The following is a 21,670-nucleotide window of genomic DNA, read 5'->3' as shown; positions in this document are numbered from 1 at the left end:
TATTCTCTTCAGCCCTCCACTTCTTCTCCCGGTCATTTTGTGCTTTCCTGCACTCTGACATTATTTGCCTCCACGCATTCGTCTGTGCTCTGTCAGTGTGGGAGGACAGCATGAGCTCGGAGAACATTTCATGTTGAGTGCGTTTTTTTTTCTTTCTAAGCTTCACTAGCCTCTGGGAAGGAGAAGATCCTGTGATCATTGAAACACATGCAGCTGGTGGAGAAAAAAAAAGGGACAGCGGTATTTAAAAAGACACATTTTATAAAACAGTGGCTACACTCTTTCAGGGTAAACCTTGCTGTTAACATTACATACATAGCACATGTGCTTTCGTTACAAGGTCGCATTTTGCCTCCTCCCACCGCGTGACTACCCCTTCAACCTTCCCCCCTCCCTGTGGCTAACAGCGGGGAACATTTCTGTTTAGCCACAGGCAAACAGCCCAGCAGGAATGGGCTCCTCTGAGTGTCCCCTGAAGAAAAGCACTCTATTTCAACCAGGTGACCATGAATTATATCTCACTCTCCTGATAACACAGAGAGATAAAGAACGGATTTTGGTTGAATGCCAGCAAACATACACTGCAATGCTTTGTTCTACATTGATTCCCGAGTACGTGTTACTGGCCTGGAGTGGTAAAGTGTCCTACCATGAAGGACGAAATAAGGCTGCCCTCCCCAGAAACCTTTTGCAAAGGCTTTAGGACTACATCTAGGAGAACCGCAAATGCCAGGGCAAAGTAATCCTTTCACATGCTTGCTTTTAAACCATGTATAGCATTTTAAAAGGTACACTCACCAGAGGTCCCTTCTCCGCCTGCTGGGTCCAGGAGGCAGCCTTGGGTGGGTTCGGGGGGTACTGGCTCCAGGTCTAGGGTGAGAAACAGTTCCTGGCTGTCGGGAAAACCGGTTTCTCCGCTTGCTTGCTGTGAGCTATCTACAACCACCTCCTCCTCCTCATCTTCTTCGTCCCCAAAACCTACTTCCCTATTGCCTCCATCTCCATTGAAGGAGTCAAACAACACGGCTGGGGTAGTGGTGGCTGAACCCCCTAAAATGGCATGCAGCTCATCATAGAAGCGGCATGTTTGGGGCTCTGACCCAGAGCGGCTGTTCGCCTCTCTGGTTTTCTGGTAGGCTTGCCTCAGCTCCTTCAGTTTCACGCGGCACTGCTTCGGGTCCCTATTATGGCCTCTGTCCTTCATGCCCTGGGAGATTTTCACAAAGGTTTTGGCATTTCGAAAACTGGAACGGAGTTCTGATAGCACGGATTCCTCTCCCCAAACAGCGATCAAATCCCGTACCTCCCGTTCGGTCCATGCTGGAGCTCTTTTGCGATTCTGGGACTCCATCATGGTCACCTGTGCTGATGAGCTCTGCATGGTCACCTGTAGCTTGCCATGCTGGCCAAACAGGAAATGAGATTCAAAAGTTCGCGGTTCTTTTCCTGTCTACCTGGCCAGTGCATCTGAGTTGAGAGTGCTGTCCAGAGCGGTCAGAATGGAGCACTCTGGGATAGCTCCCGGAGGCCAATACCATCGAATTGTGTCCACAGTACCCCAAATTCGAGCCGGCAACGTCGATTTAAGCGCTAATCCACTTGTCAGGGGTGGAGTAAGGAAATCGATTTTAAGAGCCCTTTAAGTCGAAATAAAGGGCTTCATTGTTTGGACGGGTGCAGGTTTAAATCGATTTAACGCTGCTAAATTCGACCTAAAGTCCTAGTGTAGACCAGGGCTAAGAGAGCTCATGAAAAATTACTCACAAATGAGCTTTGTATCATGTATAAAATGGAAATATGCTGCAGACATGAATCATCTTGCTGGCAAATAGGAAATATTACCTTCACATTTTACAGTGTATGAATTGATAATGTAAGTGCGGCAAGTAAAATACTGTAAAAAAGGTGGTACAGAAACCCTGCTTAGAGAGAGGAAAAAGCTGGAACAGAAGTGAAGCTGCAACCTGTTTCCCCAGGTTGGTGATATATTAACTTTTACCTTTCTGTTTGTGCTGGTCTGTCTGACTGATAACTAAGTTCAATTGGGTTTGATGTCTTGTTGATCAGTAATCTAAATTGAACCAACAACTTTGTGCAAATAATTCCTATCCCATGATTGTGCCTCTTAATTGTTGTCCCTATGATGCTTTATTTGCTACCTTTATATGACTTTAATAATGTTAGAAATTTAGTCATGGATGCCTTACTTATAGCTTCTTTGCTCATAACTAATAGTCACCATAAATAAATTTAAAGTTACAAGGCTGAGACTGTTGGCCTATAAGCCTGATGTGAAGGCCTTGTAGGTTGTCTGTTAGACAGACTCCATAATGCTCTGCAGTTATGCTAAGAAGAAGAAAAATATTAGCTTGTTAGAATTACCAAAAAGAAAGAACCTTAGCAAGAATTGTTAATACTTCTAGTGATATAGTAACCACAAGAAGTAACCAATCCTTAAGTTAGCAAAATATGATGTACCTGCCAAAAAGACATAAGACATGCCAAACAGATGTTTGATTATGTAATCGAAAACCATAAAATATACCAAAAATAAGAGATGACTGTATGGAAAAAGAGGAAATAATGAGAATGAAACTGAACAACTCTAGTATTTACTTACAGCTTAATATGCTTATAATAACCAGACAGCATCAGAATCAAACAGTCATTGGCTGAATGCTCAGTTCTACACATCTTTATCTTTTTGTTATTTGCTGACTGGCAGTTGTTTGTTAAACTCTATTAAGCTGAGTTATCTGAGGTCTCTTTAATTACTAAGTAATTTTAAATCTTTTAAAAAAAATCTATTACTGATCTTTGATAACGTGATCAACATCATGACTGGTGTCACTGTCCTCTACCTCCAGTAGTGGCTGTGTCTCTTTGGTCTTAAATAGACTTGCAGATTTGTCAGTGAGAGGGCTGCATTGTTTTTTGTCCCAAAAATTGTCTCTTCATCACAGAAGTGATGAAGGCTTTTTTTCTTTTTCTTTTTCTTCTTCTTTCCTCAAGCCACAATTATTGTACTGGTGTATGGATCTAAACCTCTAGTGCCTTAATTCTTTTCCTAGTAGTGTTTGGCACATCTCATCAATCCAAAACTCTGGGTGTTTCCCAGTCTGCTGTAGATCAGCAGAATAGGGACAATGGAATTGGGCTCAGTATGACTCTAAACTTCACTCCATATTATGATCAAGATCATCTCAGCTGTGGTCTAAGTAGCTAATTGTTAATTTTCAGCAGACTTGGCTAGCATGTTTTCAGTGACATAAAAGCAGAAAAGTGAATGTTGGTGATAAGGCATCTCATCTGATGGGCTGTAGGTATCAGCATAGGACTTTCTGGGTTTGGAGGCAGGTAATGCCTTATTGGTTGCATAGGACAGGGAAATTGAGCTTTTCTTTTAACGTGGGGACTGATAGATTTTGTAGCTGCTCTGTATAACAAAAGTCAATTACTGACTTTGTGCACATTTGTTGTGGGAGGTCTGAACTTTTTTCCAACAAACAATCATAAAAGAAATGAGTAGGATCTTAGGATCAATTTCTAAAAACTTTTATTCTGAAAGCAGAGTACATAATTTATGATTTTGAAAATGTTTAAAGATATTGATTTAAACCTGGGTTTGAAGTGATACTACCATTATAGATTGAGTGGCATATGATAGCAAGGTATATATTAAATATATAAATAAAGTCTTTTTTTCCTTTCCAATTATAGGAGAAAAGTGGTTATTTTAAAGGATTTTTAGATTTGTGTGCAAGCGAGTATGATGAAGGAAAGAGTGAAAAACTTATTAAATGAAAGTGAATATAAGAAATTAGTTGTTTTGTTCATAAAATGAAATGACACCTGTGGTTGCTGTAATCTGTGGAATTGAATTCCATCATCTAGGAAGGTCATATTCCCATGAAATTCTGTGTGTCAAGCTCACGAGGCTCACAGTTCCATTGCTTCAAGGAAATGTAACTGTCCTGGGAGGTCCATAGTCAAGGAGGGAGAAGTGATAGTTTGGATAGGTCGGGCCAATTTTGTGGATGGCTTTGAATATCGGGTCAGAGACGTTGAACTAGACTATATTCGGTGGGCAGCCAGTTAAGAGATTGAAGCATAGAAACTTGTTCAGAGAGGTCTGTGCTGCAGGGCATGCACTGAGTATTTAAGCCTGGAGGTTCTGACTGTATGGATCAACGTGGCCGTGGCTGCATCCAATAGGATGGGATAAAAATTCCCAACCACTTACAGATGGAAATATACTTTTTGCCAGTGCAGCTGTTTGGGCATCCACTAGCATTGAAGAGTACAAAAGAAATCATAGCTTGTGGACTGATTTAAAAATCTGGGGGCAGATGGCCTTCATAATGGGGGATATTGCAGAGAGTCACATTCTTCAAAGCACTTCTCTCTTCCTATTAGCATCACTGTGGACTTACCTGGGTTTAAGTATAGCCTGCTGCTTTTCATCTAGCTTCTCATTTCATTTAGATGTTGAAAGAGCTGGGAGATAGTTCCTTTGCACCAAATATGAACAGTACTGTAGAGGTGGCTATTGTGCTTACTGCTGGAACTGCCAGAAGTCTCCCAGTGGCTTCAGGTTGACATTGGATAGAGGATTGATTCTTGTTTTTTAAAATTGTTTTTTGTTTTTCTTATTTTAAGGCATGAAAGATGGAGAGTTCAAATACAATCATCCACAAGCCTTTGAGAGCAAGAAAAACAATGACTCCAAGTAGTCGAAAACAAGTGGAAATGCTGAGTAAAATAAAGAGTATTTCAGGACAAGAAAAGATTCTAAACGGCTTGCCTACTGAGGTTCACCACGTTCAGTTAAATACTGTGGACATAAACTGCAGAAGTAATGATTCTGTAAAAGGAAGCTCACTAACTGAATCAAAAACAGATACGTTCCCTGAAAAAAGTGAAATGTTACCTCAAAAATTAACAGCCTCAATACAGGGGTTCAGTGTTAATTCAAAAGTAAATGAAGTAAAACAATGTTCTTTTGACAAAAATTTTGATCAAAACTGTCAAGAAGAATCCCAAGAGCCTCCCCATGAGAAATCTTGTAACACAAACTCTGATGCAAAACAGTTTCTAAATGCTGGGTGTTTACAAGATATACTGCATAAATGGTATGAAAATGAACTAAATACACCATCCTCCAAGCCAATTGAAGTGCATTTGTATTCAAAACCAAATAACCTACCTATTGACCAGTTAAAAGAGAATGCTTGTTTAGAAGATCCAGTTAACAGTGATTATTGGGATGAAAAAAGAACTAACAAGATTATTCCTATTTTAGAGAAGATAGACACAACAACAGAAAGAGAGAGTGCAATAGAAGAGGTTATTCCCACATTAAAGAAGGTAGACACCATATCTGATTCAAATGATGTGAAGCACAAATATAACCTTACTCATTCAGTTTCCCCCATACTGCCTGGGATAGATAGAATAGCTGATGTTTTAGAGAGTAAAACATCCCATGGAAATGGTAGTCCAAATACTTTACCAGATGTGGAAGCTACTGTTATGCTGCAGGATACATCACCTGAATATAGTATTGGTAAGCACTCTCTTCTTCTAATGAGCTATAAATTTGACTGTTTCCAACTGTTAAGTGATCCTGCCTAATCAACTTCATAGGCACCTCTTTTCTTTTCTTTTTATTTTATTTTTTGTTTTAAACTTTTGCAAGCTGCACATTGCCTCTTGTGGCCAAACAGTTTTACTATATCATTTCCAGTTGACTCTGTCTGCTTGGGTCTGGCCTATACTATGAAATGTTACCATGTCTGAACATGTTTGTCAGCAACCATGTTAGCTGACATGATGCTGAACACACAGACCAGGATAAATGGTGTTGAAGTATTGTCAGCTAATTGTGACTAAACCCTGATTGTGTTAGAGTGCCCTGTGCAGAATTTTTGAATAAAGAAGACTAATGAACTGTTGGCTTTGGTGCTTGGATCTCTGGGGCTTGTACAGAATAGGCAACTGATGGAATTCCTAGAACAGCTTAACAGTTGTTCCACAACTATAATGACTCCTACTGACTGTGCTCAAGATTCCCTCAGGCCTATGGCCATCAATATTAGATCCTCTATCATCGTCCACTGAACATTTTTATGTGATCCTTATTTGGAGATTTTTTTCAGGTGAAAATAAATCCACTTCCACAGCTGCCATTTTTTTTTTTTTTGGCAACCAATTAAGAGGACAGTTAGGGGCATTGTCCTCTTAACTGGTTACAAATAACACGGCTTAGTTTTGTATCCACATAGCAACTTTTCTGTCATCACAGTCTTGTTTGTACATCTGCGTCTAGCTCATTGCTTTGCCATGTTCGCATAGGTGCATTCTGCGAAACTTTGGGCATTTGTCTGAAAGTGCTTCAGCAATTGTAAGGTGGTTGGAGGACACTACACAGAGCAGAATTAATAATAACCTATTGGGCAGTACACTCTATAGGGTACTAAACAAACAGCTGGGAGGATGAAGTAACTCGTTTGGCTGGTCTACAAACATGGTTAGAGAGTCTTGTTTACCCTGGGAAAAACAAAAATAGAGAGTTTATAGATTGTTATAACCCACTAACAACCTCCCAACTCCTTCCTCTTCTCCGCGCCCCCCCGCCATTTCCTCACTGTGACTAAAGGGGTGTTAATGGACCACTTCACCTTGAATGGTCCCTTGAAATATGTGTTAACTAGTTACACTAAACAGTCTGTTCCATCATGGATTTAGCTGTGACACTGAGGGCTTGGCTACACTTGCATTTTATAGCGCTTTCACCTGCTGGCTCAGGGGTGTGAAAAATCACCCCCTGAGCGCAGCAAGTCAGAGCGCTTTAAAGCACTAGTGTAAACAGGCTCCGAGCGCTGGGAGCCATGCTCCCGGCGCTCGGAGGTAATCCCCTCGTGGAGGTGGATTACCAGGAGCGCTGGGAGAGCTCTCTCCCAGTGCTCGCACGCAACCACAGTCGCACTTCAAAGCACTGCCATGACAGCGCTTTGAAGTTTCCAGTGTAGCCATGCCTGAGTAAGTTTCTTAGGCCTGAAGAAGAGCTATGTGTAAGTTTGGAAGCTTGTCTCTGTCATCAGCAAAAGTTGGTCCAATAAAAAAATATTACCTCATCCATCTTGTCTCCCTAATATTCTGGGACCAACACGGCTAACAGGCTGTCTGTCACTTATCTAAGGTAATGCAGGGGAAAAGCCTTTGGTCACCTGAAGTGGCCCTTATCTACCTATTTTCTATGGCAGTAGGAGAAGCATATTCTTCTCTCTCAATCGTTTGTCTCTGGGGAGTAGCAGACGGCATGTTATCACTACTGGGGAAAGGGAGATGTAGCCAGTTCTTGGCAGTTGTCCCAGTGCAAGGCATCCTGAGAATTAAAAATGATCTTAGCACTTGGCTATGGAAATGTGGCTGATTGGCACCCTGTCAGTGACCTTGTCTTTTCCATTTTACTTGGGCTCATGGTTTCCCCCTCACTCCCACAAAAAAGTAGTAAGACTCTTCTTCCTACTTGATGCCAAGACCAAACTATGGTGTAATGTAATTAAGGAATAGAACCACATTTACAAATTTAACCTCTGCTTTGAATGGCCCTATACTTTACCAAGGCATTAATTATAAGTTTGTTTCTTCACATAGCACTTTTAAGAAAATTAATTTGTGAGGTAAATGTCTGTCATTTTTTTCTCTAAGACAATGCTCAAAGGAAGAGGATATGTTCAGAAAGCAAGGAAGACAGTCACTGTAAACGCTTCAAAACTTCTGATGAAAACAAAAAAGAGAATATTTGTACAGTGTCAGAAAAAGAGGAAAATTTTTTGGGAAAGGTAACTTGCTTTATTTTACATGCTTAAAGCTGAAATCTTTCATGCATTAAATGTTTTAGTTATTCTCCTGTTGAAGTAGTTTTTTATGTTAACTTCAGATATAATTGTCAGCTGTGCTGAACTACTTAAGCCAAGTTTTATGAATGTGAATAATTGTATTTCTAGACAGAATTCAGATTGGTTTGACGAAACTAAGAACTTTAGTAATCCTAAATTGGTTCCTCCATTAGTCTGGAGATTTGAAAATTATTCCTTACCATAAAAAGACAAATAAAATGGGTTACTTTATAAATACACCCAATTTTTGCATGTCTTAGTAGATGAAGTAACATTCATTTAAACTCAATGTTTACTTAACTTCTTCTTGAGTAACCTGACAACGCTTCAGATAGCTGATTTCCTCTTTCACTTGTTAAAATATCTTAGACCAATTGGCACAGTCCTACCTTCCAGAAGATAAAAATTGTGATCAGAATTGATTAGAGCTGTGACTTCATTCCCATTAGAGTTGCTAACTGAAAGTTTTATCTGAGTTATTTCATTCCTGTTTTAGTTCAATGTGCCCGTGTTAGCTGCTAGGTTTTGGTGGGCTAGAGCTTTAAAGCATAGAACCTAGGATATATTAGGTTGCTCACTTTGAACTCTTGTAGACTCCCACCAAGAAGAAGTCATCTCTTGAATTTAAGTGGCTCAGACAGAACATGATAGGCCTATTTATTTATTTTGACAATTAAACACCTCGAGTGAAATCCTGGTTCCATTGAAATCCGTAGTAAAACTCCCATTGACTTCAGTGATGACAAGATTTCACCCCAATTCTTATTTCAGACTTTCACCTGACGCTTTCAATCTCATGAAATTCAAAGAAAACAGATAAAAATCATAAACTGTGGTTTGAACTGCAGCTATTTTCATGGTTGTCCTGTTTCAAATACCATATGATTTCAGGACACAATCTTACATCATTGAAGTTAAAAGGAACCTGCCATTGGTTTCAGTGGAAACGGGATAGTGTTCTCTTCCTGCTGGAGAAATGGTTAGACCTTTACATGTGAAAATATGACCTCAAACGTTTGTGTTCTGCCTCTCTGCTGACTGGGAGTAACTGAACCTTTTTCAGGAATGGTACAGAACACACAAGAAAAATAGAGAGTGCCTGAGATTTTGGGGTATGAACCTGAGAACAGAGAGAATATGAATGAAAATGTTGTTTTTTATAAATTAATTTGTGAAAGCAACAAAGCTGTGGCTGGAAAACTGGCTGAGGAGCACTTTGCCTTGCTAGTGTGATGTAGCATAATGGTGAAAGCAAGGAAAGCTGCTTCTATTGGCAAAAGCTTGAAAACCTTGAGCTTTATGTAACATTTGTTTCTCCACATAACTGAAAAAACTAGATGACATGAGACATAGCTGGTGGAATTCTCATTTCTAACTGTTATGATTATAACTGGAAAATGAAGATGCAAAGATACCTTATTTGTTATGGTTACACTACCTATTAAGCTTTGAAATCTGAAATGGAAAAGGCTTCCAGGAAACTATGCTTCCTGTCTGATTCAGTACTGATCTTAAAGAAAAGGAGTGATTCTGGCAATTAGTCTTCCATAAGCCTTTATTCTATTTCCTGTGATAGTTGTGCAACTATAGCATCTAAAGAAAAATGAAGTCCTAAAATTGGTATCAGCACGGACTTGTAAGTAACAGATTTTTGCCAGATGGATGCTCTCAGCTTTAACCCCATTTTAATGTATTTTTTTTTCCTGGAATAGAATATCAAGGAGATATTTAAATCTCTCTGCTGTATTGTCACTTATCTGTTGTGACTACTGCGTGTGTTTAGGATGTTAATGAGTTTACAATTGGGTAATAGTAAGAAAAACAAATGTTTAATCTGTCAACATAAATATAGTGACTTACTATCTGCACAAACTTTATTCAGGTAACATACTCAGGCCAGGTCTATGCTAGAAACTTTTTGTCACTATAATAATGTCAGTGTAATTTTTTTTTTGACATTTCTATACCAGCAACACACTACTGTGTACGCAGTTATACTGGTATAAAAGTTGTTTGCCAGCATAACGTATTTTATTAGTAAAAGCTGTAAATTGTATCAGAAAAAGCATTTTTTTTGCTGGTATAAACTTTTTCTACACTAGGAAGGTTTACCAGAATAGTCATACCAGCAAACCTCTTTAGTGTAAACCTGGCCTTATCTAAGCTAATATAATGTAAAAAGTGTAGTTGTGGGGAAAAGGCTCATTTCCCAGGTATACAAGCTTCACTCGCTGAGCAGTATCAATTCTCCTTACCCAACAACAACAGGAGCAGCCCTTCAGCACTTTTGATCCTCAACCCACAAAAAGGGGGAAAAAGTCTATTATGACCCAAATATGATGGTCTATTGCATGTACAAGAAAACAATTTGAGAACCATTCTTCTAGATCCATGTAAGATTCAACTATAACCATGGCAAACTGAACTAGAAAAATATTTACAACATGTTACCATCACCACATTGAGAATCATTAATATCGTATGAACCATATCTCTTACGATTCAGAAGGCATGATTGTCCTTGCAAACAGTTGACTTGCAATAGACTGGGTAAGCTGTAAGGGAGGGGGAATACCAAAGCACAAAAATACTAAATTTTACAGATTAGGTTTGTAATTGACAGAACATTGGTGAAGCATTTTAAAAAATAAAACTTAGTTAAAATTAAAAAATATTAATTTATTTGTATATTTTCATTACCTCAGCAATGAATGATTTCTAGATTTGAAATGTAGCTTTTTTTCCCATTATAGGTCAAACACTTGATTCAAAAGCGTGTGGATATTTTAAATAATGACGTCTTTAACCATAAACTGGAAAGTTTAAATGGAAGAGTTGATCAAACACAATGTCGAAAAAAACATGAAGAAATAGCTATTACATTTCTAGTAAGTTTCTTTGCATTGTGCGTATCCTAAAAGTGTGAATTTATTTGTTCCGGAAGGTCTTAAATTTTCAGAATTGCACCTACATTGTGTGCATAACTTGCGCTGGAATTGCTTGCACTGGCATGAAGATTACACTTCTGTTTGTTCATAGAAAAATGAATTGGAGGCTGTACATTTTGTTACCTTTTTATTTTATGGCACGCAAATCTCAGTTGATGTTTGGGGGTGTTTTGCTCGTGCTTATCACATATGCAGAGTAGGAAATATGTGTACTATTTCAGGTTAACACTTAAAGTGATGCTCTTTTTTCTTTCCTTGTAGAAGAAAGTGTCTAAGCTCGAGAGACGTATTAATACTGTGATAGCATTTCAGAAGAAAATATTATTGAAAATGGTCACTAGTAAGGTATAGTATAATATGTAATACTTCAACGTAGGGATTCTATTTGCAATTAGTCATGAGCTCATGGGCAGTTATAAACAATCTATACTAAACACGTGCAATATGAAAACATAACTAAATAGATTTGGAGAAGATGGTATTGTATTGGTGTTACAATAGCAACTCAGAGAAAAACCTAAACTCCTACAGACACCTGGTACTGGGACTCAAAAAATGTTAAAAGAATTTTATTTACTTGCAACTGAGTTGTTACATTGAGAAGTTCTGTTTTTCAGTAGAATAAAATACAATTATTTTTTTCTTTCGTATTGCTTCAGAGGTCATAGGTAAGCAGCTCCCATTCTGACAGGAGGAGCAGCCTCTGAGGTATCAGCTGACATCCCTTCCCATAGATGATTGAGTACTTTAGACCCTCAATAGTATAGTCAATAAAACACAAGCATTTCACATGGAGCTCTGGATACAATACTGCCAGAATGATAGCCTAAGAAAATATCTGGTATGGGGCTTTTTGCTTCCTCATGGACAACATTTCTTGACGTGACATAAAATTGAAGATTTGTTGGTCAAGAAAACCCACGATTTTTGACTAGTGCCAAGCTTTGTGTAAACCTGCTTGGGATGCTAATTCAGACTGTTTTCAGGGGTGGCTTGAGATCCTTTAGAAGGCTTTTAAAATTAAGGGTTCAAGCTCTTCAGCTAGTGTAAATTGTCATAGCTTCATTGACGTCAGTGGGGCTATGACAGTTTAAAACAGATGAGGATTTGCCCCAAGGATTTGAGTAAAGATTGTAGGACTAGTCAAATGTACCTGAGCCATAGTTATTTTTTCTTTTATGAAACAATTGGCTTTTTATCTTAAATTTATATACTTTATGCAATGACAAATGTTAAAAATTGTGGTTTAAAGGTCTCACTGCAGAAATATCTTATTCTGCTTCTCGGTTATGTTTTTCTGAAAAGGTTTTAGAAACTCTTTTGTTACACTTGGTATTCTAGAAAAATGTAACTCGGATTAAATATACAAATAAAGTCCTTAGTGGCAAATGCTTAACAAATAGTTTGTCATGCTGAAGATTTTTGCTAAACTTTGGAAAGAAGGGAATTGCAAATAACACTTTTTTTCCTTTGCTTTATATTGACTGTCTGTATAATGCATCTTTTAGGAAATCACATTCATTTTTAGGGAAAATGTGCTTGTGTAAAAGGAAAAGGTCTGGTTTCCAAAACCAGCTCTGGGTCCAAGTCCACATTTCTTCCACATGCAAAAGTCTAATTTAAGTAAGAATTGTTTATAAATTGAATATAAGATCTCACCCTTGTTGTAAATATTCTAATGTGTTGTAAAACTGGTTTTATGTCTGTGTGATGGGACGTCTGCTCCACACTGGCAGAAAAGGGATTAAAAGCAGCCCTAAGGAGGCTACGCAGGAGGCAGCCAATCACAGAAGGGCTTATAGGAACAGCCAGTCAGGGCCGGGCTGGCCCATATAAGAAGGGCTGCAGAACAGAGCAGTTTCAGTCACTCCCTGGAGCTTGAGATGGGAGGAGGACTGGCTGCCTTGCAGGCAGAGGGCACCAAGCACTCTTGACAGAACAGTGCTGCAGGCAGAGAGCTAAAGGCAGCTCTTGGAAGGCTGCAGGGATCTGCAGACTGAGACCCTCATGCAAGGGCAAAGAGGGTGCTGGAGCCACATGGGAAGTGGCTAGACTGCAGTTTGCCACTGAAGGGAGTGGCCGGACAGTAGACTGCAGGTTGCCTCAGAAGGGGGGAACATAGAGTGTAGCACAACCAGAGGGCAGTGTCACTGAGGAGGTGCTGCAGTGGTGAGTCGCACCATGTCTCAGTCTGGTATTTTTTAAATTCTTCAGGCAGAGAGGGAAATCATCATTTACAAGTAAGGCACTTGTGAGTGGTTACTGAAGATAACTTTTTCAAACCAAATTATTATTAGATGCTATACCTTTCTGAGGTCAGCTATTCAAACACAGCGTAAGCACGGATGTGCAAATAGCATAATGTTAATTGGAAAAGTGCATGAACAGTGAAGTAATGTTTCTGTACTGACTTAACATTCAGTGCGTGTAAGAACAAGTAACTCTACACAACAAGAGAGTCTAGCAGGAAAATAGCAAAACTGGTAGTAGTGGATACCGAAAACCTGACTTCTTATATCCTCCTGATAGATGAATTGTCTGCTGCTACTCCATGCTTCTATCCCTACTACATTTGACCTTGATTTTTTTCTCCAGTTAACTAAAGGAACCAATTGTGTAATCGAAATTAGGCCCAGAATATGTTTAAGTGTCTACTCTTAAAACAACGGAATGTTTAGCTTGGGGAACGAAATGAGTGCTTTGCTTGTATGAGCTACTGAAACACGGTGTGCAGGGTCTGGAGAGTGATGAAAGGTGACATCATCCAACAATAAGATGACAATGATCACCCAGTCCCCATGGCAGGGAGCAGGAAGTATTCAGGAAGAAGGTTGTAATTCTGTTTTTTGTTTGTCTCTGCGTGCCCTCAATGTCTGGTCTAGAAGGGCAGTTTTGAAATTCATACAAGCTCAAAATTGGAGATGGTGGAACTAACTATTTCGCACAGAATAAGAAGGGATTGGTAGGTTTTGTGTGGTTTAGATATTTGACAGTCAAGTTAATTTATTATTTAATTTTAATTTCCTATCAGTGTCTCTTGGACCATTTACTAGCTGTTCGTGTGTCTAGTGAATCTGTAAATGTTAATCTCTTGTTATTGTAAAGATAGGCCCTGGTTTAACGATCACATATATAATGTGAATTATGGAGGCGGGGGAAGGTTTAAAAAGGCACAAATCACCCAGAGGCAAAAAATGCCATCTGTTGCTCTGAAAACAAGGTGTGCATGAAATCCAGGACATCCGACTAACTCAGCACTGGTTGTGGACACGAACAGACTTTGCCATGACTTTGTGACCTTTTTTCTTTTTCTCAGGCAAATCTTCCGGGTGCAAACTCGCAAAATGCGATACTAAATAGAACCAAATCTGTTCCACTGCTTCCTGATAACATAAATGGACGATCAGTTTCTTTAGTTAAACATGTATCATCATCATCCCATAGACAAACTGGTTCTACTTCTGAATGTGTTGCAGAAGAGCCTGTAAGGTAGGTGTCTATAATGACCACACAAAAAAAATAAATTCAATAAATATAACCCACATATTATGTATAGTTTTAAAGCATTTACTTGGAAAGAATCTACTTTTTTTTCCTCAAATTTTACTTTTCCTAAAGGTGCTAGATTGGCATACGATTAATTCTTATACATACTTAATTAAACATACGTAATTAAACATACGGTTAATTCTTGTACATACTTTACTCTGGAAATGTAGTCGGCTTCTTAGCCCTCTGAAGCAATACAAAGACTGCTTCAAAGTTGCCACTTACAGAATGACTTTGTAAGAATGGGTTCAGCTCAGATTATTAATCAGTGACACATGAACTAGCCAAGATCAATCAGTTTTTATTAATCAAAGATTAGGCGTGTAAGATTAATCGGCAGACACAGATTAATACATTTACTGGTCCAGGCCTGTAGCTTGCACAGTTCCGAATTGGTCATTGTTTTATGGTTTTTTAATACCTTATTTACTACTTTTGACAGTTGAGGTTAGTGCACCTAGTACTATTCAGTCACCTTCAAATATCTATCTTGCGGTCAGCAAGCTAGAGTAAGTCATAAACTAATACACCCTAATTTTTCAGCTTGACGTACTTAAACAATTTCATCATATTTTGGCAAACTTAACAAAATGTGTTTTAATGGCATAATACTTCTCAATCAATCATTTAATTTTGCCCTTTGCAGTTTGGAACACACTTGGGTTGTTCAGCTGGAGAATAATGTCAGCATCTCCTATGCACCTGTGAGATGGTCTGTGTTTCCCTTTATACTCCTTTCTTTGATTTTGGTTATAATTTCATAGCCAGTCATGTTTATTTAACAACCATACATGCAGTTAAAAATACCTTTAAGCAGCCATAAAAATAGGTTATGAAAATGTGTCATGCTCTTAGATATATTTTCACTCTACAAGCAGTATAAGATTTATCTGCTAATATTTTTCCATTGTTCCATTTAGCACAGTTTGCATAAAGCTTTAGGAAACTTGGCCTATATGCTAACAACTTCTACAGTGAACTCTTTTCCCCACCTAATGTATCTCTCTAATGCAGAGTAATCAACAACCTCTAATTTCCCTTTTTGGGGATAAAGTAGTTTTACGCTGGCAGTTTTTTTAATCTGGGGGATACAAAGTAATAAGGTGGGTCAGCTGAATGTGAGCTCTCACTACGATGCAGTGGCTAAAAGGGCTAATATGATCCTTGGATGTTGAACAGGAGAATCTCAAATAAGAGTACAGAGATTATATTGACAGGTTTCAGAGTAGCAGCCGTGTTAGTCTGTATCCGCAAAAAGAAAAGGAGTACTTGTGACACCTTAGAGACTAACAAATTTATTTGAGCATAAGCTTTCGTGAGCTACAGCTCACTTCATCGGATGTGAGCTGTAGCTCACGAAAGCTTATGCTTAAATAAATTTGTTAGTCTCTAAGGTGCCACAAGTACCCCTTTTCTTTTTTTAGAGATTATATTACCTCTGAATTTGATACTGGTGCAGATGCTGGTAGAATATTTTGTTCACCTCTGGTGTCATCGGTTCAGGAAAGATGTTGGTAAATTTGAGAGGGTGTAGAGAAGAGCCACGAGAATGATAAAAGGATTGGAAAACATGTCTTATAGTGAAAGATGCACATATCTCAATCTATTTCAGTTATCAGAGAGAACATTAAGGGTGACTTGAAGCTTAAAAGTGTCTACACAGGGAACAAAAATTTGATAATGGGCTCTGCGATCTAGCAGACGATGTTATAACATAATGTAATGGCTGCAAGTTGAAGCTTAACAAATTCAGATTGAAAATAAGATGCAGACTTTTAACAGTGAGGGTAATTAACAGATTGGAAAAATTTACAAGGGTTGTGGTGGCATCAATGGCAATTTTCAAATCAAGATTAGATGTTTTTTCTCCAAGATATGCTCTAGTTCAAATAGGAATTAATTCAGGGAAGTCCTATATCCTGTGTTATAAGGAGGTCTGAGTAGATGATCATAGTGGTACCTTTCAGCTTTATAATCTTTGAATAGTTGGTGTAAGTCTGAATGGATGGGCGCTGTGAGTGTTGGGGCTGCATTCTGAAGAGAAGGACTATTTATAAACTCCCTCAAGCTAAGTGCAGTCAAGGTGTTTCTGCTAGATTTCTACCAGTGATTTAGAGAACTGTTAATTTAAGGTTTTAATTACCTTCTATGTCTTCCAAGAGGAAGTTGTTGATCTGATTCTTGTAGCGTTTAATGGCGGAACAAACATTAGCCTTTAATGCCTTTCATAGATGGATGGAAACAGTGAGAGCATCCCCACTAGAATTCTTACGGCAGTCCTTTTTTTTTTTTTTTTCTTTTTTTTCTCCCCTTCATATTCCTAGCAGGTTATCATTGACCCTCTAGACCATTAACCTTTTGGACCCGTCTCCACTGGTAAAAATTTTAAAAATTATGCCATCTTTGCTATCACCTGTTCAGCTCTTACTGGCGTCATAATTGCAAGCACCATGTTAATTAGAGATGTTAACATCAGGAAGGTAGTCTCTTTTCATCATGTCTGAAGAATCTAAAATGTTTCAAAATTTTGTCTCTGGCAAATAAATCCTGCGTCAGGGCATACCGGGTCCCTTGGTATATAGATTCATGCCATTACACTAGAACAGTTCTGTCTTCTAGACACAGAAGGGAAGAATCACTGGATGATTTTGCAAAGGAATCATGTGGTGGTCTCTCTGTACCTTTTAGACAGTGTTGTCAGCTGAAGCAGCATTTAATTGGAGCAGTACTTAGACATCTTTCAAAGGGAGTGAATGGGAAATGGAGTTCTCCTCCCACATTCCTAAGGCTTCCTTGTTCTTCACTTCTTAGTCTTTCTTAGGGTGCTAGCTGGGGTATTGCTTTTCAGATCACAAAGCTTGTGTTATAATAAATGCGGTTATAAACTGCAAATCCTTAATTCCACTTACGTGCTAATTTGCTTTCCATGACTGGATCAGTACAGCACAGAAACCACCCCCCTCCACCCAAGGATTTTGATTCCTGGAGGGAGGTTTGTAGGATTTAAGGAGATAAGATAGTTGCATTTTTTCCTTCACTTTTGGGGTGGGATCAAAACATTGGGCTTGAAGAGAGAATTTAGAGGGCTTTAACATGCTACAGATTGATTGATTGGTCAATCCTGCTTGCCTTTCTCAGGCAGGAGGGGAAGACCCAGAAATTGTTCTGTACTGATCCAATCACAGGAGGTGAAAATATCAAGTAAGTGAAATTGAATTAATATATCTTGTCATATTTTGTTTACTGTTTGTAATATCAAACAGATAATCTGCATCCAAATAGCAATGTAAGAAATATTTCATAGTGAATATAGATCTTAATATGAACTTCATAAAACTACTTATTGTTGGATGGTGTCCGGTGTTCAGGCAACACTGTCAGCATGAAACATAGTAAATTTGAAAAAAAAAAAAAAACATTAATAGTAGTTTTAGGTACTATACATGTTCCTGCGATTTGAGATAAGGGATTTGATCAGTGGATATTTGATATGTCATAGGTCAGGACCTTGGGATAATAGTGTTTGATTTTTTTGTTTGTTTGTTTTTAATGTGGGGAGCTAGAAGGTTACAGGTTCAAAGTGTACATAGAAATTTCTAATTGATAAGAAAATTTCAGATACCCACACCTCTGTGGATGTGCACATTTATTCTGTTGTGGATTCGTTTAGGGTGATCGTTGCCATAAAGAAATTGATAGACTTCCCAATCTTGTTGTGGTTCAAATGCAAGACAAACAAAGCTTTTAGCAAGCAAGCGGGAAGGTCTGCCATGTCGGCTTTCCACCCTCTCTTTTATTCTCCTTCTACCCATGCGCATTACATACTCAAACAGCAAAAGGAATAATATGACTTTGATTAATATTCTTATTTACCAGCTTCTATCTACTACATTCCTTGCTCTCAGGCCTTGAGCCCAGTCCTGGGAGGCTTCCCATGGTTCATGTCCTTGAAAGGAGCAGTGTGTGCACTGCTCCTACACAACACTCAGGGTGTGCCCTGAATGTTTCCAAGTGCATGAAGCCTTCACAATCTCTTAGTTTTTCTAAGATGAAACAAAGATGAAACAACCAGGGTTGTTTTTTGAAAATGGGATCTTAGAACATGAACACTTTTGAAGTATGTTACCTTCTCTGCTGTTATGTGATGGAGATATAGTAACTGTCAGATCAGTACATTGTAATGCCAAGCTGAAGGGATTTTAAAAAGTGTCTGCCTAATCAGATATTGAGTCATGGTATTTGGGGAGCTCTTTATTTGAATGATTCATATTCTATTATTTTGGAGTTTACAGCTAGCCAAGGTGCTATAAAATGCATTTGTTTTCTTCAGTAAAATACAATTGATTTCTTGTTAAATCAACCGTCTGAGCTTCTTGACTTCTAAATGTGCTGTAGCTAGTTCTTGATATCTTACATTTGAAGAGGGGGGACCTGTTTTCATGCATCTCTAATTTTTTTGTTTTGTTTGTCAGCTCTGATGAAGTTATACTGATTTCTGTGGAAAGCAGAAATTCAACAACTGTAACAACTACAAACAATTCAGGTATCCAAAACTAACCTTGGCATGCATGCATCCTAATCAAAACAGATTTGATGAAAATAATTAAACCACCATACTAGCCTACAACTAATGCTTTTACTCTTTTAATTGTATCAAAATATAATTTTCCTTGGTTGCTGTTTAAGAAGAGTAAGAGCAACCCATCAGTTTTAACCATAACTTCCATTTGCTTTACCCATCTCACTAACCATGCTTGAAATTTTTTCTCACTAACAATTAGCGCTGCTGCTTCTTTTTTTTTTTTTCTTTCTTTCTTTTGAGGGAACTATCCAGTTGAAAAAGAGTTTAGCATCTGTGCTGGCCCATTGTCTGTGAGCATTCCTAAATACGCAGCTGCAGAGGCTTCTCCCTAGTCTTACAGAGGTGTCTTTGGACTTCAGGGGCCCCTTTAGAAGAAATCTTGGCTGGCTGACTTGATTGCCAGACCATTGCATTGGGGCTGTGAGTCTCCGTGTCATTCACTTATGGCTGATTGCTGCATGTATGTCTACAAGTCTATTTGGTAATTTTTTGGTATTCCACTTATTAGATGGACATTTTTGTATCCTGCATCAACCAGATTTATTAATTGAAAGTTGAATTTTTTAATCTTTTGTGAAAATTGTTTCAGATGTTCAAAAAAAATTAGTTTCTACACAAGCAGAAATTTCCACTGAAGCTCAATCCAAAAACAAGGTAGGTTAAGAGTTTATTTTTTCCCTCATGCTCATCTGCTAAAACTTAAAGCTAAATTTAATTGTTTGTACATAAGATAATGAAACAAAGCCTGTTTTTTCCAATGTTGTGGTAGTGATGCTTGTTACTTCGGGTCATTTACCATTCTGTGCAGATACAGCACATTCTGGTTCCTCTTTTGCACCTTGCTGAAGGAGGTACTGTTGTTCACATTGCTGTGTTACCTCATTTTCACATCATAAAGGTGAACTGCAATGAAAATAATACTGGGTTTGTGCTACCTTCTACTTTTCTGTAGTTCTTGTCTACCCTGGAAGACTTTAATATCTGGAGAACTAGTGAAATGATGAGATCACAAGAGACCGAAAAGTTCAGCGTATGAAAGGGAGAAGGGATTTTTTTCTCACTGTTCCAAAACTTTTTGGTTTTTTTGTAAGCACCTATTCAACTTCAGTGAATAATAGTTTGGGTAAAGGATAACTTTTTAAAAATTCAGCACCGCCATCCCTCAAGTAAGAGCTCACCATAAGCGTACTTTGATATCTCTAAGCAAAAAACGAGGCTTGACATTATTCATATTTCTAATGTGGAAAAAATAAGCAGAACTTTTTTAGGCCATCTTCATACATCAGAAGGAAACAAAATAAAGTGCAATTCCAATTAAAATAATCATGTACAAGTCCCTTTTTAAAAGCAGAATGTATTCCCTAAAATAAATAACTGTGGTAGTCACTTCTGGCATTCCTTAAAAAGATGATAAGCCTTAATATCGAGTGGATTATAGAACACACAGAAAATGTGTGTCTCATCTCTTTCCTTTCTTCCAAGGACCCTGGATTCACCCACCCAAACACACACAGTCCCAAAGCTCATCAGATGGAATATCTACTCTTGAAATTTTTAGGAGATCTGCTGTACAAGCAGTTTGGGAAGGAAAAGATCAGGGAAGCAGACCCTCCTCTCTTCCTGTGTACTTGGCAGAATTAGCTGCTGTTTATAATTTTTGATAGATAATGATGTTTATTTTTAAAGCTTTTTTTTTTTGTGGAGAGGATTTGACAATTTAATGACAGTAGACACTGATATTCAAAAAGCTAAAGCTTTACCATCATTAAAACACAAATTGTCAACGTCACATGTCAATATATACAAAGTAAATATCTTTAAATCAAACTGTATTAAGTTTTCAAGCAGCATTTTTCTTTTCCTGTCTATAAATTTTGATCATCAATGGAAATATTTTTTCATCTCTTTTTGTGTGTATGTAACAAGTATTAAATATTTTCATATTTTGTTCCCTTTTGATAAGCAAGGTGAGGTTCAATCCCAAACACTTTGTCAGGAGTCTGTGTTCCTATGGGACTGGTGACCCAACAAAAGGCTCTCATCTTGCAGGCAAAATTTGGGCTAGGAAACCATATAATTTGCCAAGATAAGGTCAACAAGAGTGGTCTCTAAAGTCTAAAGCAGACTTGTGGACTTATTCTTCAAAAACATTAACATAAGGACTTTAACTCTTACATTACTGATATATAGTCTCAACCTTAACTTCACCGTAGCCATATTTTTGTGTGGATGTTTTTGCTACACTAGTACAGTTGGATCATGTCATTTGTATACTTCTGTTCCAATAGTTAATAAGCTTATCTGGTATTCACTTACAACACCCTAAGAGCTTTTCTACATGGTGTGGCAGTGTGCATTATATGAGTGTGATTTCTAAAGTGCACTAATGTGGTACACATTAATTGGTCAGTGTAGATTCTGCTGTTGCACACTAAAGATTTCTTAATGCTCTTTAACATAGTGCCATTTGAAACACGTTAAAGCACACTAGAGAACCTTTAGTGTGTACCAGCGGGGTGCGTGTGGACCAATTAATCAGTACATTAGTGCACTTTAGAAATCGCATCTCGTTAGAGTGCATTTCCCCACTGTGTACAGAAGTACTGTAGGTTGGGTTTATTGCTGAAGAGTTTAATTTAACATTGACTTTTCAAAATGTAGATTAAATGTTACACCCAGTCTTTCAC

General features: G+C 38.2%; 1 protein-coding gene across 5 annotated transcripts in view; it reads left to right on the top strand.

The window, feature by feature from the left end:
* Positions 1–21,670, top strand: part of ATF7IP2 (activating transcription factor 7 interacting protein 2) — a 56,303-nt gene that overhangs the window by 24,523 nt on the left and 10,110 nt on the right. For 4 of the 5 annotated variants that reach the window (XM_073362468.1, XM_073362471.1, XM_073362470.1 and 1 more), the window contains exons 2-9: positions 4,660–5,566; positions 7,714–7,847; positions 10,658–10,792; positions 11,114–11,197; positions 14,169–14,341; positions 17,540–17,602; positions 18,874–18,944; positions 19,573–19,637. In XM_073362468.1, coding sequence (XP_073218569.1) covers positions 4,669–5,566; positions 7,714–7,847; positions 10,658–10,792; positions 11,114–11,197; positions 14,169–14,341; positions 17,540–17,602; positions 18,874–18,944; positions 19,573–19,637 — 1,623 coding nt within the window. In that variant the 5' untranslated portion in view covers positions 4,660–4,668. The remainder of the gene's footprint in view (positions 1–4,659; positions 5,567–7,713; positions 7,848–10,657; positions 10,793–11,113; positions 11,198–14,168; positions 14,342–17,539; positions 17,603–18,873; positions 18,945–19,572; positions 19,638–21,670) is intronic. The other variant, XM_073362472.1, reaches the window with a different exon arrangement.

The sequence above is a fragment of the Lepidochelys kempii genome, chromosome 10 (genome assembly GCF_965140265.1).
Source record: "Lepidochelys kempii isolate rLepKem1 chromosome 10, rLepKem1.hap2, whole genome shotgun sequence".
NCBI classification, from domain to species: domain Eukaryota; kingdom Metazoa; phylum Chordata; order Testudines; family Cheloniidae; genus Lepidochelys; species Lepidochelys kempii.
This window is presented reverse-complemented; position numbering and strand designations above follow the sequence as displayed.